The sequence below is a fragment of the Solanum dulcamara genome, chromosome 4 (assembly GCF_947179165.1).
Source record: "Solanum dulcamara chromosome 4, daSolDulc1.2, whole genome shotgun sequence".
Taxonomy (NCBI): Eukaryota; Viridiplantae; Streptophyta; class Magnoliopsida; order Solanales; family Solanaceae; genus Solanum; species Solanum dulcamara.
Genome location: NC_077240.1, coordinates 21,927,369 through 21,946,649, shown reverse-complemented (window position 1 = coordinate 21,946,649; position 19,281 = coordinate 21,927,369). Strand labels below are relative to the sequence as shown.

At 32.6% G+C, this 19,281-nt stretch overlaps 1 protein-coding gene across 1 annotated transcript; it reads right to left on the bottom strand.

Annotated features, from left to right (window-relative positions):
- Positions 1–272: 272 nt before the first annotated feature.
- LOC129886932 (uncharacterized) lies at positions 273–7,310 on the bottom strand. Its single transcript, XM_055961837.1, has 8 exons — positions 7,031–7,310; positions 3,988–4,462; positions 3,126–3,291; positions 2,991–3,041; positions 2,660–2,842; positions 2,428–2,527; positions 972–1,747; positions 273–883 (listed from the first exon to the last, which is right to left on the bottom strand). Exons 2-8 carry the CDS (start codon positions 4,449–4,451, stop codon positions 530–532), a joined length of 2,094 nt encoding a protein of 697 aa, XP_055817812.1. The 5' UTR covers positions 4,452–4,462; positions 7,031–7,310; the 3' UTR covers positions 273–529.
- Between the last annotated feature and the right edge of the window lie 11,971 nt (positions 7,311–19,281).

Sequence of the window (19,281 nt, the reverse complement as noted above, 5' to 3'; positions counted from 1 at the left end):
CATCATATTCAAGAATAGCCCTCCTTCACTCGTTTTCCACTTAGGCAAACCTCTACTATTCCCCTATGTAGTCTTTTAAATGAAAAGAAAACACCTAGTAGTTATTTTTGTCTCTACTAAGATTTTTACTTAGTGTCTCGTGCTTATCACCTACTTCATTAACCACTAAGTCACACCCTTGGGTGGTACTTACAAGCTTATTCTATATGCTTAATCCAAATTTATCTGCAAGCATGTATCATGCTTGATCAACATAACGAAAATAATAATAATAATAATAATAATAATAATAATAATAAATTGGGGATAACAAATCAAAACTACACCGGAAGCTAAGGGATATGATAATAGGTTCAAAATCTACACAAACCAACAACACAAAACAACCGGACCAGTGTTTGTTTTACATCCCCCTCAATTCCTTCTTCCCGAACCACATTCTTCTATAAAAAGGAATAGAACCTTGTCAAGAAAATCTCAAATTGTTAAATTGACTGCCTTGCCGGCCTAAGTTTAAGTATAACATCTTTTAGAAACCTGCCCATCCAGCAGGTTGGGAAGCAGATTTGCTATCTATATTCTTTGGTTCACCAAAACGCTGAGAATTTTTCGACTCAAGGAAAGTAGCCTTCATCTGAGAGCTGGAAGCTGGCACAGCTCTAAAGCTATCCGTTCCAAATGCTGATGCAGTAGTTTCAGATGTCTCTCTGTTCTGGTGGCCATTTTTTGTCCTGACAGATCTAGGATTAGCAGTGACTGGAGTAGCTTGTTGCTTTGCATCATCAGCAAATGCTTGCCAGGGCTTAGAATCTGAGCTCACGTGACTCTGGCCAAATAATCCTTGCTGAAGTTCCCAAACTGTTCCTTCAGTGTTGTCTTTTTTCTGTATCAAAATCAATTTGAATTGATAATTATTGAAAAGTCAATTATAAAGTTTACTAATAATGAGAGTTTAATAGCAAAGGATGTACCGGTGGAATACTGGATGGTTGACTTCCAGGAAAAGCTTGGTCTCTCGTGTTATCTCGAGTTGGTGATGGAGTGCTGGCAGCAAGAGCTTGTTTAAGCTCCTGTAACTCCTGTCGCTGTGATCGGCATATTGCAGATAGCTTTTCATATTTAGATGTTATTTCAGACTTCTCCATGTTGGCTCGTGACAGCTGTTGCTTCAGCTTCTCAACCTCAGCTTCCAAGAGCTCTTTCTTCTCTGGTTGTTTAGTGTTATTTCCAGGGCTTGGTTTATTGGTATAGAATTCTGCAACAAAAGCATTGAATGTTTCACCTTGTGGGGCAGTTGGCCCCTCTAACTTTGACGATTTATTATTCCCAACACTGTGACCTGAATCATCCTGGAGAAAGTTTATTTCAAAATCCCTTGATGTGGCTTCCCCCGCTCTATTGGCTGGTTTTGGTCGCACGTTATTTTGCATAGGATGGGAGCTGAGAATTTCCTCTTTCGAAGGGCTAGTTCTATTAGAAACAGGAACCTTATTGGGATGACTCTTGTCATGGATTGAGGAACTGTGCCTTATCTCTTCGTCAAATTTGGGTCTGGTTGTCTCCTCTGATACAGAGGCAATTGTTGCATGCTGAGTATTCCAGAATGCACCAATTGGACCAGTAGCTCCACCAGCTTTTGAATTATGTGATGCAGGCGATGCATTATGATTAGGTTCAGCAGACGAAGGAGGTGGTGGAGGATTTCTGCTAGGCATTGGACTAGTCTTACCTGCAGCTCTTGAAAATCCTGAAAATTCAGCAGGTATTAGGTTCATTGAAGTAGAGCCAGGATTTTGTATCTTATTAGTGTCTCCAGTCGCAACGTAGTAGAGGTGTCACATCCCATATGAAAATCCCCATCCTCTCTCCACACAATAGAGGAAAGATGTGTAATTCATATGTAAAATTACATTGAAGTAGAGCCAGGTTCATTGAAGTAGAGCCAGGGTTTTGTATCTTATTAGTGTCTCCAGTCGCAACGTAGTAGAGGTGTCACATCCCATATGAAAATCCCCATCCTCTCTCCACACAATAGAGGAAAGATGTGTAATTCATATGTAAAATTACAAACATCACACAAATATTTCAACTGTACAGTAGACATGGAAGTATATAAACAGCTAATCTGTCAATTTCGACTTCAAATACTCTTTTTTTCAAACTTCAACCAAATATTCAGGTGACTTCTAGACCGGAACCAGAAAAGGAGACTTTTAAGATTTTACATAATTGATGAAAAGAATTTTAAATGACGGAAATTGGTTCTTCATTATAGCGGGTTAAGTAAGTAAATCAACTGAATGCAGTAATCTATCCAATGTTATCATCCAACAAACTTCATGGATAAAATGTTAATCAATCACAAACCTGAGAAATTCCTAAAGTAGTTAACAATAAAAAAGAAAGATCTGGGAAAAACGTTCTCACCTTCATGCCCATCAATACCCTGTTGCTGCATTTCAGGGGGTCTTTCGGGTAACGACTTTTGAAGCTCATCGGGCAACAGACCATTAACACGGAACCACACCTGCCATAAAATAAAAAAATTGAGTTAGAAAGCTTTAGAGTAGGGTCAGCCCTTATGATTGCTATGGGCAGCACCACTCTACAACTAACCTAAGTTTATGCAGATGAATGGCCAATCAAGCAAAGCGCTTGCCTGCGTGATATCTGGTCTGGCATCAGGTGACGACTGAAGCATATCTCTTATTAGGTCAATGATGGAAGTGCTGTATTTTGGTAATTCTGGAATCCGGTAATTGCCATTTAAAACTTGAAGTTTTGATTCACCATCAAATGCGGACTTGAAGTAGCATATCCGAAAGAGTAAACAGCCAAGGGCCTGGAAGACAAAAGTGTTGCTGTGTTCTAAGATAACCCCGTAAATCTAGGTAGAAGAATTGTTTTTCTGATTGTTAAAGATAAAATCTAGGTAAAGGATTTTCGATTTCCAAAATCATCTTAAAGTTCCTTTAGTCTGCTAAACTTACCCATATGTCTACCTTCTCATTTATGAGTTCTCTTCGATACAAATCCCACATCTAAGGCAAGAAAAGAAGGGATATAGAAGTCAGCAATCAATACCATCAAAGATAACAACAATAAATAACAAGTCCTCAATCAACCTCAGGAGCTCTGTATGCAGGTGTCGTGTGTTTCCTTATATTGTCCTCCTCAATTCCCATTTCCTCAGGTTTCTCAAAACGTTTGTGGTTGGTTGAAGTACTACCAAAATCACACAACTTCCACAATCCATCAGCACCCAGCAAAAGATTTTCAGCCTTTAAATCTCTGTAGAACAGGAAACACAGTACAGAATGACAGAACAATAAAATCAGAAGAGAAAATGATGTGAATAAATTCAGTGTAGTCAATGACGATTTTGCAATGAATTGGGTCTCTTAACTGTTCATTTTTGTGCATTGAAATTCCTAGCTGCTCATGTCAATAACTTGAAACAACTCAAAGTCAAAAGATTGTATACGGAATTGTATTGTATCTTCTTATTTTTGGTGTAAAGAGAAAGGTTTAGAGGAAACAGAACAGATTGTAGAATTATTAGGATCCTTGTAAGTATTTTTTTTCTCTTCTTTTGTCCCCCTCTGTTTTTTGAAGGTCACCAGCATATCCTTAATGCTGAAGAATACAACATAACCATTTTCAAAAAAAAAGTGAACACTCAGTAGTTCAACCCACAAAAAAGGGAAAGCGCATCAGATGAAAATCAAGGCAATGAACAAAATTAAGCTGTAAGCAAATATAGAGAGAGTTAAAGACAGATATGGATTACATGACAACATATTTAACAAAAGATGCAAAATATTGAAATTGTGCAAGCAAAGAAAGAGGAATTATGATTTATGAAGCCCTAAATCACTAAACAGATGAAACATAGTGAAGACTATTATAGACAGAGCCTAACCTCAACCAAACTTAGTGCTAAAAGAAAGTTCGTCATCATTTTAGCTGAAGAGTTTTCGTCTTTACCTATGAGCTATGGGTGGGGATTGGCAGTGCATAGCAAAGACTGCATTGCACACATCCCTGAATATTAAGAGGACCTGTTTCTCCTCAAAGAAGCCAGCACCTCGGTTCTCAAGGACACTAACCAAGGATTGTTCACAATATTCCATGACAAGGAGAGCTTCCTTTGTACGACCCATATCCAAGATGGTATGCGCGTGAAGTGTAACAATGTGAGGATGACCCTTGAGCGATTTCATCACTGAAATCTCTTTCAATACTATATCAAGTGACTCTTCATCATTAACAATCATATGCTTTAATGCATACTGCTTTGAACCATGTAACATATCTCGGGCTAAATAAACACAAGAGAATCCGCCCTCTGCAATAGCAGTGCGCACGTGAACTTTGAGATTGCCAATATCAATGCTGCGACCTTCAAGCCCAGTCTGTTCCTTGGGCATAAAAGGTTTGAATCTCCACATCTTAAATAATTCTATCAAAAGAGAGAAAACCACTAAAAATCATGGGAAAGATAAGAGATTTAGCAATATAAACAGTGAACTAGCTGTACAACCAATATGACAAACAGAAAAGTATATGTGCTTTAGGTGGTATCTGTTCGGGGTTCTCCAAATACTGAGTTAGAAACTCAGCATTAGTTAGTGTTTGTTTGACTTGTTTCTGGAACAAATTTAACTTTTTATGAAAATTTTCAAATTGAGTTTTCAAATCTCTCGGTTTTTGAACTTTTGGAAGATTTGAAAAATTGAGTTTGGAAATCTCAAAAACTTTTGCAAGGTCAAGTTTTGGAAAACCTCAAAGAACCGCATCACTTTGCTAATTCATGATCACCCTGAAATGGTTACCAATAGGTATAAGACTACAGATATTTACATTACAGAGGCACAAACAACAATATTACCGCAAAAACTTCACTCCTACAAATGGAAAAAATAAAATAAAGTGTTGAACATTTTCCAGAAATGGATCTTTTCTTCTTTATGCATGGGAGGGGGAGGAAGGTGGTCAAAATTGTAAACTTCCACAAGATCAGAAATAATTACAAATTTAGAACATGTTTAAAAGAGTTAGCTAAACAAATGAAGTAGGAAGGGACTGGAGCTGCAGGCCTTTGAATCAGATCAATATTGGGGGGACTGATGACACATGGGAAACTCATGAGCCTTGACCGATCAGGAAAAAGTCCCGCTTCACAAATATATAGTTATTGTCCATAAGGCCTGCTACGCCATATTACTGCAGACAGATGTCTGAAATTTATCTAATACCATAAATAACCTTTAATGTAAAGAGATTTTGTGGTAAAAGAGCCTTTGTCAAAGAAAGATAATCATCAAATTTATCCACTACTAAACCAATAGATTCTGAGCTCCATTTAATGCTCGAAATGCTCTTCTACTGTGACATACAGACAGAAAACAAGTTGTATTTTTTATGATCAATTATTGCGTTGCACTGACACAAGGAATACTGGAAGTCCAAAATTAAAGACAAGCAAGATTCTAGATTCATGAACACAACGAGAACTGCTCTATCCGTACAATCTACATGTTACTGTTATTTTAAGCCTGATTGGTTGCCCTTTGTCCTAGTTTAAAGGAGTTAAGATGTAGTCTAACGAATGTATCAAGTGTGATCAAATTTGTTGGTTTCTTCTCTTCTTTTGATCTTTTCTGAACAAGCAGATAAAATTGATTATTATGTGGTAATGGCAATCAGCAGAGATGTCTAAACCTGATTATATTGAAAGTAGTGAAGAGAAAATTAATTCAAAGTTTCAAACTAACAATTATGCCAACATTGAGCTTCATTTAAATCTTTTTAATTCTTGCAATTATAAAATTCCAATCCAGCAAATGTTTGCCTCTACGGCACCCAACTAGCCTCGAAACACACACAAACATGCCATTCCCACACAGATTCAAGTCAATCACATAAAACATAGACACATTTCAAGTTTACAGTATTATAACTGCATTCAAGTTTCCAATATAGTGTACTTTGTTTTTTTGATAAGTAATGACATTTTATAAATGGTAAACAACACTTAAGACGGTGTGTTAATAATTGCAAAGTTGCAAAGCCCAGATTAATGACATTTTATAAATGGTATAACAACACTTAAGACAGTGCGTTAATAATTACAAAGTTGCAAAGCCCAGATCATATCTAACATGGAATCTACATCATTTAAAAAGGCCATGTTGCACCAAAAGGCTAGCATGGAAATACAATTTCACTCAAGTATGTGTGTTGCTCTATCTATGATTGCCTTCAAAAAGATTCATAAGGATACATTTTTGCTTTGCCTAACTTTTTATTCTTTTCACAGGTCCAACAAACTCAAGATGCTGCAACTGTTAAATTCTTCAAGGTTTCTGCTTTACAAAAATACAGACCTGAGGCGAGATAATGCTACTTCAGTCCATTATCTGATGCAGTAAGCTTTCTTTCCTGACCATCTACTAAAACTTAAGCGCTATACTACTTTCTAAGAGAACATCCACAGCACTAACCTCTGCATTTTCCCCAATACTCTGGGATGATTTCTCACTGACAACATGAAATGCCAAAAATGTAGATATAGCTTGTATGCTACACCTTAAGAAATACTGGAGTTAAATGAATCGGATGTCAAAATCCAAGATAATAATGTCTTATCAGTCAATGGATCCAAATTCCCACAAAAGATTCGTAATCTTTAACCAAAATAGTAATCTAGAAGATCCATTTGCACCCAATAACAGCTCCACAAGATCAAATTTTGGTCAAGCAAAACAAAAACAGATCATTCATATATAAATCAAAGGCAGACTTCATAGCATCCTACGACAACCAAACCAATTGATACCATAGGACAAAGCAAGATTAAAGAAACCAGAATTTACAGTATTGAAACTCCAAATGAAATCAACAAAACATTCAAGTAATGAGAGTCCAAGAATCAACTTATCTAAAGAAATGAACACTACCCAATTGCAGTAAATCCAAGAAACTACCAAAAATATTGTATAAAATCTACTTTGATGAAGTAAGTTACCGATCGAGCACAAGAAAACAAGACACCCCAGATCAAGAAAGCAACGAAAATTTCCTAAAGTAACTGCATTTAAGCAGCTTTGATGTAAAATTTGTGAGATCTGAGAGAGGTTCTTGGGATTCAGGGGATTGCTGGTGAGATCTAAGAAAAGTGTATAGTAATCTTTAGGGGGGTTTTCTATGGATCGCGTTTTCGCCAATTGGCTTAATATGGCTTTTTATTCCAAGGAATAATTTTTTTCTGACTATACCGTATACTATAATAGCTGTGAGGTCTTTTTCCTTCTTTCTTTATTAATAATAGATCTTATATTAGAGTCAAATTATATTTAGATTTATCTGAAATTTAAATTTTATATTAAAGAGTAAAAAAAATTTTAATAAAAATGACTCTATATTCGAGATTTGAATTCAAAATTAGAGTAATTATCATTCTACCATATAACTTTTGTTGGTGTGAGGTCTTTTTTTCAATTATTCTTTTATATTTTCAGTGGTGATGTTTCAGCTTTCTTTTTCCTAGTTTTACTCTATCAAGACATCTGTTTTTTTTCTTTTTTTCATCTTATTCAAAGGGCAAAAATAAAAAAGTTTAGGAAAGTAAAACTTCGATAAAGTAATATTCGATAAATTAATAATCTTGTTAAATAAATATTTTTCTCCGGTCTTGACTTGGGTCAGTTATATTAAAGTAATATTCTCGCTAAATATATTAAATAATAATTAAAAATAAAGTATTAAAGGCACAGAAAAAATATAAAATAATAATTATTAGAATACATCAAGAATTTATATATATTTAATAGTTGATTGACTAATAGTCAAATCAAACTTTTGTTTCACCCATGCTTGCAAATCTTTTTGGCTAATAGTTGAATTCTCTTTCTTATGCTCACATATTGCGTTTCTTATTTTATTGGTTAAAAATAATTTTTGTACGCCTTTCAAATGATGAGAAAACATTATACTTAGATTATGATTTTTAAACATCTAGCTTTTTTCATTTATAATTAACATAAAATCTCTTCGTATTTTATATATACGAATACAATTAGAAACATTAAACTTCACTAAATTCGTTTGGTTTTCCTAGATTTAAATAATAAATATGCAAAGACTACACTTTTTAGTTTTCTAGATTTAAATTTTTGAAATTCTTAATTCAAATATTTTTTTTCTTTCTTTCTTATGGCTCATATTGCAAGATACTCACTAAAATAATAAATATTTATTTATCGATAAATAAATATTTTATACATTTATTGATAAATTAATAATCTCGATAAATAAATATTTTTTCGATCCCAAACATATGCATTTATAGAGGTTTTCCTGTAGTCTGATGGAAAAAATTATTACGTAATCTCTTTTATTTTCTAGATTATCTAAATGGTTTCTTTTTGACAGTTAATTAATATTTCTCTAATTTCTAAGAGCCTAAGAACAATTTTGTGCAGTTACTACTTACTAAAGTGCTCAAATAAAGTTATGAAATATAGTTGAGTTTTATGTGTGAGTTTAAAAAATACATGATTTGTTAAAAAACTATTTTGTTAGGTGTACTTATGCTTATTTTTGTTAGGTGTACTTATGCTTATTTTTGTTAGGTGTACTTATGCTTAGGTAAAACATAAATTTATATATATAAATCTATTGAAATTGCAAAAAGTAGTATGTTCAAATTCATAATTTTTAAAATATAATGAGTTTGAACCCATAAAATTTAAATTTTGAATTTACCTCTATGTGAAAGTATATCTCACTTGAAATATTATTTTACAACTATTTTGAAATAACTATAAAATTTTATTAACGTGAAAATTACTGTCAAACCAAAAGGTGAAAAAATATGGCATCTTCTTTTCGTCACCATTGCCAACATCAAGTAGATTTAACAAAAAAAATTGTGAATTAAATATTAAATAGGGAATTTAAGTGATTGTGAAAAAAGTTATAATACAACGTGAGTAAAAAATCACAAGGAATTAATGTCTTTTCATTGGTTATAATGTATAAGATTTTGCTTTTTGATAGTTTAAAAATATTTTATACTTAAATGACGCTAATTAAGTCATTTGCTCATCATCATAAGTTGTTTGAAATAAATTTTCAAATATAAATTGTGGAAATACTTCGAGCAAATTGGTTGGACAGTAAAACTCTAAAGTCTCATGAGTAATTAATAATCACAAAATAATAGTATGATTTATATGGAATTTTCCAAGGAATTTAAATAATATAAATAATGGCACAACTTATAAGAGTGAGATGGAGAGATATAATGAAAATGCTAAGGTGACAATTAAAGTGAATTCATTTTTAAAATGATATGTGTGTAAATAAAATCTTGATTTTTTAAAATATACCACAAATTATAAATTCAATAAGAAATGGTGCAAAAAGTATCATGTCTCGAACCTAAATTTTGAAAGTGGTCGGTGTTCGATGCCTTAACTTGTCCAAGCGAACTAACTAACATAATATGGACGTAGAAATATATGTAGAAAGTGATAAAATGAGTTCAAATCAGAAGGTAATTTTTCAAAGATGAATCCATCTCTGAGAATATTTAAAGAAACTTTTCATAAATATTAGTTTGAGTTGAATGGCATAATGACATCGAGGTCAAAATTAAAATTTGATAATATTCTTGACTCATTTGTCTATGAAGTCTCTAATATGAATGAATAAGCTATTTATCGAGACAATATTCCGGCATAACCATACACTAAACAAATCGAACAAACTAACTATGCTCTGAGAACAGATTGAGATAAGCAAGCTGAAATGCAGACCTTTAACATATTGCTTGACCATCTTAAATACCTGATTTTGCATTATTTAAAATACAAAAAGAATACAAGTACATGATTGTGTTGTAAATAAAATGGCAAAAAGAAAAATGAAATATAACTGAAGAGAATTTAGACAACCGGTAGAAATTGTAACCATGGAAGTGTCACGTCCCGAGAGGGTATCTTAGGTGTGGCCGGTATTCGGAGACTATTGTTGGCCCCAAGCGAACGACTTGATCCAATCACTCGTTCAGTCACATCAGCGGAAGACTTAATATAACTCGAAAGAAAAAAATAATTTAAATAACAATCTTATATAAGTAAATCTCATCTCATAAAAATATATTTTTCCAAAACAGACTCAAATGAGACATCAACTCCAATCTAAGTCTATGAAACCTCTAACTGGCTCATAAGAAAGTGCTGAGACAAGTCCACGGCTACCTCAAAGAACTACTAAATAATAAAGGAATGACTGGAAAGAAAGGAGCTCCTTCGAATGCAAAGAGGTCTCACCAAAACTGGAGAAGTAGATCATCAACGATGCACCTGTTGATGTTTTCTAATACCTGTGTCTGCATCATGAAATGATGCATGTCAAATGGCGTCAGTGCATGAAATGTACAAGTATGTTATATAGCTAAAAGGAAACTTTACTCATCTCAACTCAACTCAAAGGACTCACTTTGGAATGACTCAAGTCAATAAAGCATGAAATAAAATAGTACAATGCGTTAAATGATATGCACTAAGAGATACAACTCAATATATAAAAATATAATATTTTTCTCTTGGGGGTTTTTCTAACCGACAATCATCACTTATGAGCTAGTGATGATATAATGAAGTGATGTGTTGCCACATCCATCCAATACCTTGCCAGAGTAATGGACACCAACATCTATGGATCCATAATCAATCAAAGTCCATCATTTTGGGACTTGAGAGGCATGACCTCTATCCTACGTTGGCTACGTAGTTTATGGGCTCACCTCATATCGGTGCTCAATACTACTCCCAAAATACTTTATTATTCTCATATACATCAAATGAGTAAAATACTCATTTGGTCTCTTTTGGACTTAGCGCAAAACTCAACTCATCTTTTCTCTTCAAATTAGATACAGTTTCAACTCAATAAATGTGTTTAAAACGTAATTTTATCTCATCAACTCAATCTCAAAATAGATGTTTAATGTAATAATGCTCAATTCATTTATACTCAAAATACTCATGTTCAAAATAATAATTAAGAGCCTCCTCAAACTCGTGCTCAAAATAATAATTAAGAGACTTGTCAAACTCAAATCATGCTAAATTTTTTCTCAATCAAAGATAAAAATATTCATTCTTTAAACTCAAAATAGTGCATAAAATAATTAATTCAAAAAACGTTCACAAATCATTCTTTAAAAACTCCATCAATGCATAATATATATATAAAAAAAAATCTCAAATAGGGTTCATGTGAATGGAGACATGAATGTATACCTCAAAATACTCAACTCAAGAACATCATCAATACATATGAATTTATATACAAAACTCAATAAAAATTATAGATAAGTTCAAGAACTCAACTCATGGAAACTCAAAACTCACTCAACTCAACTCAATGAAGATGTAGGGCACGAGGACGAATTCAGTCCAACGTTGTGATTAGCCTTACATACCTAGAGATTGATATTACAATCGAACTAGAAAAATAGTAGCTTTATTGGAGGAAACCTTTGATCTTGGAACCTCGATGTTTGATCTCGAGAAAAGAAACTCTTTTATGAAATTTTAGAGTGGAAGAACTTGGGAAAACCTTGGGTAAAGTACTTCTCTTTGATTCTTGAATTTTTGATTTGAAAGCCTTAGGGTTCTTGATGAAGAAAAGGAACCCTAGGTTAGTTTTGAGAGAGTTTTTTTAGACTAGATTATTTGGATTGATGATTATGTGAGGGAAAACAAATTAGTGGAATGATATATTCCTTCAAGACACACCAAAACAACTTAGAATATGGTTAAAAAGCTTTGAAAAGGACCAATTGACCCTAGAAAGTGTCCAGGAAGTTGCTGGAAAAAAAAGGTGTATGAAACCTTCACGGAAGATTCTACGGGTCGTGAAAGTGTTTAAGACCCGTAAAGGGGTTTCGTACAAACACTCTGCTCGACAGAATTTTACTAAAATGGGCATAACATTTTACTCCGAACTTGAAATGAGACAAATTGGTGGCATTGGAAAGAGGACCGAAAGACCTTTAATTTGATAGGTCATGGGCCACTACTTCTTTATATTCTAGGATATATGATCGTTTCAAGTTGACTCAAGTAAAATCTTTGGCAGATTGACCTAGGAGAACCTTATACTTTACTCGGATTGTCACTTGGACCTTTCTACTCGCGACTTTGCCAATTGAACACTTAAAGTTATTAAAACAGATTATTTCAAACCCCTCTGACCATTGACTAAGCTTACGTGGCATTTAATTTTCTGAATCCTATGAAATGCGTGGCTACACGCATTTAAAGGCGAGTGGAGATATTAATTTTAATTTTAAAAAATATTAAATTTATTAAAAGAATAAATATAACCATGAAAAGAAGAAAAAATCCCCACCGCATCCCCATTTATTGTATCTCCTCTTCTTCTTCTTCCTCATAAGTTAGATCTACACCATTGTGAATCGTTGTCGCCGCTACTGCCTTCTCCGTTGCTGCCCTCCCTCCCTTACTTCTTCTGTCTCTCCCCATCTTTTCTCTTTTCCTCTTCAACACAAAAAAATTACAACCGGAGAAAAGGAAAAGGAAACAAAGAAGAGAACATAATATTTAAATAGCAAAATATATGGATGCAAAATCTTTGAAGAGTAGACAAAAAATGAAAGTCTTGGAAATACTAAAACTTATTCTAGTTAATTAAAGAAATCAAGAAAGAAAGGGAAGAGTTTTTTTTATTCCAATTTTAGTTTCGATAATGGATCTTCCATCCAAACAAGTCGTCGACATCAATTTTTTGGCACTGATTGCCCTCAGCGAGTACTATTTTTGAGTACAGTGGCCGGAGAGAAATTTTTTCCGGTGAATTAGTTTCAAAAGGCTTATTTTGGGGAGAATTTGAGATTTTATTTTTTAAAAAAATATTATTTGTAATGTTAAAAATGATGTGGCAAATTTTAACTGATGTGGTAAATTTTATCTGATGTGGATAGTGATGTGTTATCCACATCAGCGCGATTGAGGAACAATCATGATCAAAGGGGTTGAAAATAACGTGTTTTAATAACTTTAAGTGTTCACTTGGCAAAGTCGTGAGTAAAAGGGTCCAGGTGACAATCCGAGCCAAATATAAACGTCTCTCAGGTCATTCCACTAAAATCTTTTACCGAAATTCAATCGGTAAGGAAGCTTTCAACTCAATTTTGTGCTAGAGGATCCTTATGACTTTAATTCATCTCCAAATCTATTTTCACACTAAAAAATGAACATTCACACTTGCACACAATTATGAATCATTCGGTACAACCTCATACCCCTATGAAGAATGGCTCGGTCTTGGCTTAAAAAAATTCGTGGTTTTAATTACAGGAAGGAAACGTGAGTGACATATGAGTATGAAGGGGCAATCATAGAAGTGAGCATAAGATATAGAAAGAAATAAAGTATTTAAATCATTGAATTGGCCTTAACGTTATAATTTTTCATCATACATTAATTTATTATGAAAATGTATTAATATAATTAACATAAATCATGTGAGCACATAAAGTCTGATCTCAGTACGATCAGCTAAGTTATTCCACACATTGTCAGGTAAGATACATACTTAACATAGTCTTGCTAGAAAATGATCTATAATACACCTTATTGGGCAGCATAGAGGATATGATCGTTCCAACGGTACGATCGAAATCTTACAGTGGCAAACATAGTTTGATACTATTCGTATAGACTTGTGTCTTCTTCATCAACCATTTTACTCCCATAATATAATGTACATAGGTAAGCCTTGAAGTTCATAATCACGAGTCATTCTCAGTCTTAAAAGCTCATAAGTCGTGGTTGTCTGATAACCTGTAAAACATAATCAATTTTATAGCTAACAAATAATAGTTCGTTTCATGTGCATAATGTTGCAAAACTTTTGAAGTTCATATATCATAGTTCATATTTTGAAATCATATAAATCATGTCATGAATCACAAAGTTCAGTTATTTAAATAGAAATTCATATGGTTTATGGGTTGAAGAAAAATCATTAAAATCATAGTATGTACTTTTTTGAAAAAAATCTCATGATGAAAACAAATACTATTCAAATTTAGAGTGTTGTGGAGAATGGGCTATGTATAAAGTTTGTGAAGTTTATAAGGAATCATCAAGAACATAAGATGTATGCTTTTCATCAAGTCCTAATTTATTCATAAAGGAAAATTTATTGAATGATTAACATGATATGCGAAAGAACAATGGGATTTCCGCATACATAAATAACCTTACATACCTTATTCTTCGACTTACAATAAGTACTACAAATCAATGATTCTCATAGATGTCAATCTTGGTGGGATAAAGAGTAGTTCGAAAAATTACTTTTTGAGCCTTAGGTGTACATTCTTGGTTTTGGTACGGATTGAATAGGAATTTGATGTTAGAATTGTCTATATAAGTTAAAGGAATCATGTTGGTCTTACCTTGCCTTAGGATGAGAGGAGAAAATTCCACTCTGAGAATCCTTGGAGACCTTTTATAGAAGAGAGAAGTGGAGAATGAAGATAGGATTTCATTTAGGGTATTTATAGGTGGACCCATAGTGTTGGCCATGGACAACTCTGTTAGATCGCAAAGGAGGTCGCGGATAACTCGGTTAGGTCGCAACATTTATTCTCGTGCTATATTTCAGTAAAACAATCATCTACTTGTAGAAAAATTCAAATGACGAATAATTTGATGCGTTGAAAATTAGACTCAAAGACCTTTAATTTGATAGTCAGTGTGTCACACAATTCGTTATATTCTATAAGAGATATAATTGTTTGAAGTTAGACCTTGTGCAAACATATACGAAAATTAAATCGACGGAGAAGCTTTCAATCCAACTTTGTCATGGAGTCCCGTTATGGCCTTAATTCACATCAAACACACTCCCCACGCTTAAACTCTGATCTTTACACCTAAGTACTAACAAATTTATCAAGTTTGAGTCTATTTACCTACATAAAAATGGTTCAAACTATATTACAGAGGTACGATGTGTTACAATAAGAATTAAAGACTTACAGTATACGAAAGACTTAGGCCTCATTTGTTTCCTTAAGATTCAGACTTAGGCCTCATTTGTTTCCTTAAGATTCAGACGTCTGAATCTGAATAAGCATTTGAATATTAAGATGTGGTTTCTAGATCTGAACACTAAATAATTAAGACTGTTTGTTTTCAATATCTGAATGTGCATATGAAATTAAACATTATATTCAAATATAAGAGATCATACTTTTAATAGGAACGTCAAACCTTTTTTCTACAGCAAAATGAAGAAAACATTTATTAAACAATACTAATCTTTATTTACTCATTTCACTCACTATTAGATATAAGAATAGTATTGATTGTTGGATCATAAATATTGCAATCTATTTAGTTATTGACAACCAAGCTTGATATTTTTCTTTTACATAATTATAACGATTCTTCATTTGTCTTTGGATAACAATAAAGCCGTTAGAGGTTTTCAGAGTTATTTTAACCTTATTCCACGAGTGTGGCTTCAAATTACTTTCAAGTTTCGTGTTTAAGGATATTTCTTGAATACAATCTTCTAAAAAAATCTTATCTACCTCCAAATTCTTCCAAATCACTCTTAAATTTTCTCTAGATTGTTCAAATATCTGAAATATAAAATATAATAAAAATAACATATGAACAGATGCAAAAAAAATAACTAAACGAAGACAAGATGATTAAATAGATCAAAAACGAAGAAAAAAAATCTTCATATTTAGAATATAGAGCAAAAACTAATCTAGTTGTAGTATGTTATGATATTTCTTCTTTTTACTACTCTCCGATTCACATTTATTGGAAGATTAAAATACAACAATAATAATAATAGTATATCTAGTATAATCTCACAAGCGAGTTTGATCATACCAGATCAAGTTTGAGAGTTTGAAGATCAAAGAGTCTCAATAAAATTAGTGGCCTAAAATAAAATTTGAATAAAAGGCCAAAAGTACATACAAAGTTCAACAACAACAATAATATATCAAGTGTAATCTCACGGAGGGTTTGATCATACAAAGTCTCAATAAAATTAGTGGTCTAAATAAAAATTTTAATAAAACACATGTACATAATTCAACAATGATAATATATCTATTGTAATCTCACAAGAGAATTTGATGACCAAAGACCCTCAATAAAATTAATGGCCTGAGACATATTCTAATAAGAAACCTCAAATATATATACATAGTTATTATTTTTAATCATAGCTAGTATTTTTTCACTCAAAAATCTTGATAAACATAAATACACCAAAATTATTATTGCAACAAGAGTTCTTAACAAATATCAATACACCCCTAAAAATTATTAATATTAAAAAAATACTTGTAAAGATTATGAAAATTTACCAATTCAAGAGGAAGAAATTGGTGTTTGATTGAGAAAAGAGAGGAAGAAAGTTTGTAGCAGTGAGAACAAAGTCGTGTAAAAAGGGAGAGAATTTTTTATGGGAAAATTGTGTGGATAAGCAAACATATACTAGTTAATTAGCTAACATAGTTATAATTTGAATTAATTATGGCTCGCGGCAAACATCTAGCTGTAATTACAGTTTGAGTTTTATATAATTCACGCGATTATACAGTTGAGTTTTGTATAATTCGTGCGATTTATACAAACATTGTGCGTGAATCGAATTGTATAGCGAAATATACAAACACTATAAATTCTATAACGAATAATACAAACGTTGTGCAAGAATTGTATAGTGACATATACAAACGTTATACAAAAACTGTGAATTGTATAGCAAATTATACAAACGTATACAAATGTTGCACAAATTGTACACATACTGTTATAACTATAGCTACGGATGTTAATTAGAAAATGATAGCTATGGAGCATAATTAAAGTATTTTTTAGCAGCTATATGCGAGGGTCTTTCGGAAACAGCCGTCCTACATTGGTAGGAGTCAGGTCTGCGTACACTCTACCCTCCCCAGACCCCACAGTGTGGGATTTCACTGGGTTGTTGTTGTTGTTGTTATATGCGAAAATTTCCAATTTTTTATAGCGTTTTACTAAGTCTGAATGTTGTTAAAACTCTCATACAGATCCGATTCGTTTAGATCTTTTCAAATCCATTAAGAGGTTTGTTTAAAAAAGAAACAAATGGACTTAAGAGCTGAATCTGAATGGTTCAGATTCAGACCTAAAAACCAAACACACTTAATGGGTTGAATCTGAATGATTAAGATTCAAACCTTCATTAATTGCAAACAAATGAGGCCTTAGAGTATCTTCCCATTCCTAATTGCATCCGGTCTCTTCCTGTTCTTTTTTACTGTCAAGATATCCAAGGTTATCATTGTTGGAGTCTAAGTAAAAAAATTGTTTGATGGATTTACTGAATTACATTGCAAATTCAAGGTAATACTCCTATCCTAAATGACGTCATTGGTTCTTAATTTCCTTTTTAATTCTTCAACTTTAATTTATAGAAATTTAATCTACTATCTTTGTCATTTTGGTTGATTCTTACTGAATGTCTGGCAATCAGGTATAGTTTTCCTTTATTGTTGTTTCTCTCTTCCCCTTCTTTCAGCCAGGCCAACAACAAATAATTTTGAAATTACAGATCAATGTACTTCATACAACACTAATATAGTCAACTTCAATATATATGACTTTGAAATGACAGATACTATTCAATTTTCAATTCCTAGCGCTCTAGATTAACCCACTGTGGCATATATTTTATTTTTGGAAATCAGAACATTAGTGGTGTTATTTTATTGTTACTTTATTTGTTTTTCGAGTAAAACAATTTTTATTTAAAGAAGACAAAAATCCAAACATCTTCTGTATTTAAATTTGGTATTATTTTGATTTTCTACATAGGCTGAATAGTGAACAAGTGACAACCAACATTCACGAGAATCACAGAGCTATGCAGCAAATTTGTACATTAAGAGGAACAAACAAGTTCTTATTGTTTTGATCATCTCACCAAGGTATTGAAGTCTATTTCTAATATTTCTTCTTTTTTACTTTCTTTAATTTTATATCTCTCTATAATTGAGTATTTTTAGTTCGTAAAACCATAACCAAAATCTCCAACCTAAGACTATAGGAGAAAAAAGATTAGAAAAATTACATATGGTATAAAGAAAGAGAAAGAGGAAGAGAAAGATGATGAAGAAGAAAGCTATGATGACTCTATTTTCATGATGGTTCTATTCTCACTTTCCTTCCTAGAATAAGAGAAGCCGTCTTATGAAATAACTTAACTTAAAAGATAATTTCGCCGTTGCGAGGTGAGGGACCAAAAGGTCTTGCGATGAACTCAATCCCGGCTTTGCAACATGGCTTGCAATTTTCTCCTTTTCCTTTATCCATTTGTCTTGGCGATTTTGTGTAACAAAATGTCATTTTTTTTTTGTTGAGATGATTTTTTAAGCCATTAGTTGCTAAATTATTAAATCTGATAAATTTTAGAAGTTTTTCCTTAATTTTCTTGTGGTCTGATCTTTGTATATATCTATTTTGTTGAGTTTGACAAATTATATTTATGACGAAGACTGATTTAATTTTTTTTTATGGGCGAGTTATATTTAATAAACTATATGACTTCACTATTTAAGGAATCAAATCTCTTTTCATTGAAACTAGAAATTACTTGCATCAACTTTCGATTGATAAGAAGCCTATTAAAGATATAAAAAGGGATAATGTTTATTATCAAACATTTTAAGTCCAGACTCTTTGAGCCCAGGGTATATCGAAAATTACCTTTCTACCTATGAGATACGGATAAGAACATTGTACACTCTACCCTCTCTAAATTTCACTTTGTGGGATTAAATGGGTATGTTGTTATTAAGTCCAGACATGAATATTAGAAAACAATATTCCTCATTAAAAATTGCGCAAAACATAGGTAAGTTTCAGTCAGTAAAATGTCAGTGAAACACGTTTTCCTTATTTTGAAATAGTGAACGTCCTCCTCTAATCCTATGTATACTTGCGTTGTTGCTTATACCATTTTTGGATTATCAATTTTTCCATTAATCATTTGTATTGGTTTTCTTTGCCTAGGAGGTTATAAGATACACATTGAAGGTCAATGTTGTTTATTAGACCATTGAATTGTTATATGAAGCATCAAGTATATGCTTAATGAGTATTCACATGAGTTTTGGCTACTGAAATTGTTGTGGGTACGTATAATAAGAAATTCCTT